This window comes from Phalaenopsis equestris, unplaced genomic scaffold (assembly GCF_001263595.1).
Source record: "Phalaenopsis equestris unplaced genomic scaffold, ASM126359v1 Scaffold000443, whole genome shotgun sequence".
Classification (NCBI taxonomy): domain Eukaryota; kingdom Viridiplantae; phylum Streptophyta; class Magnoliopsida; order Asparagales; family Orchidaceae; genus Phalaenopsis; species Phalaenopsis equestris.
The window spans coordinates 397,713-398,360 of NW_018164884.1; the positions used below are offsets into that span (position 1 = coordinate 397,713).

Consider the following 648-nt stretch of genomic DNA (forward strand, 5'->3'; position numbering starts at 1 on the left):
TTTTTTTTTTTTTTATATCATGCACATGATTCTTACCTCTCCTTATTTTTAAAATTAAATACTTACATTTACACCATTTTCTAGGCTCTTGAAGATTTAGATGTGCCAGATGAACTGAAGGACATGTTTATATCCATACCACAGGAGAGATTTCGTATGGATATTTCATCAACAGAGATCCGGAAAAACAGGTGCCTCTGAGTAGCTCCAAAATATTCTAGTACTATTTGGTGGAATCATCGTGGAATTTCAGGCTGCTCTCATTATTTGTTTAGTCCCTATATAACCATGTTTAATGTGAAAATTTTACGTTTAAAATCATTTACAGCCATATATGCTATAGAAGAATTATGCAAAGCGATTTTGTTTCTTCCATGCTGTGATTCTAATTCTGACCGAATTGTTTTATTATTTTTAATTCGCATTGTAAATCTGTATTTTTATTTTTATCTTATGATGCTGTAAATTTTCATATGAACTTTATGATTATATATTCTTTCATAAACTCACCCATCAACCCCTATTATTAGCCAAGGAAAATAGGGTGCCACTTTTTGCCATGAGTATGATTCCTATGTGTCCATTATCAAAAGTGAATGATAGAAAAGCTACTTATTTCTTGGATGCCCTTGGGCCTCTCCATGCCCC

At 32.6% G+C, this 648-nt stretch overlaps 1 protein-coding gene across 3 annotated transcripts in view; it reads left to right on the top strand.

Annotated features, from left to right (window-relative positions):
* The window catches only part of LOC110027773, a 41,290-nt gene extending 40,843 nt beyond the window's left edge, over positions 1–447 (top strand). For all 3 annotated transcript variants that reach the window (XM_020729322.1, XM_020729323.1, XM_020729324.1), the window contains exon 12: positions 85–447. In XM_020729322.1, the coding sequence (XP_020584981.1) occupies positions 85–201 (117 nt within the window). In that variant the 3' untranslated portion in view covers positions 202–447. The remainder of the gene's footprint in view (positions 1–84) is intronic.
* Positions 448–648: the final 201 nt, after the last annotated feature.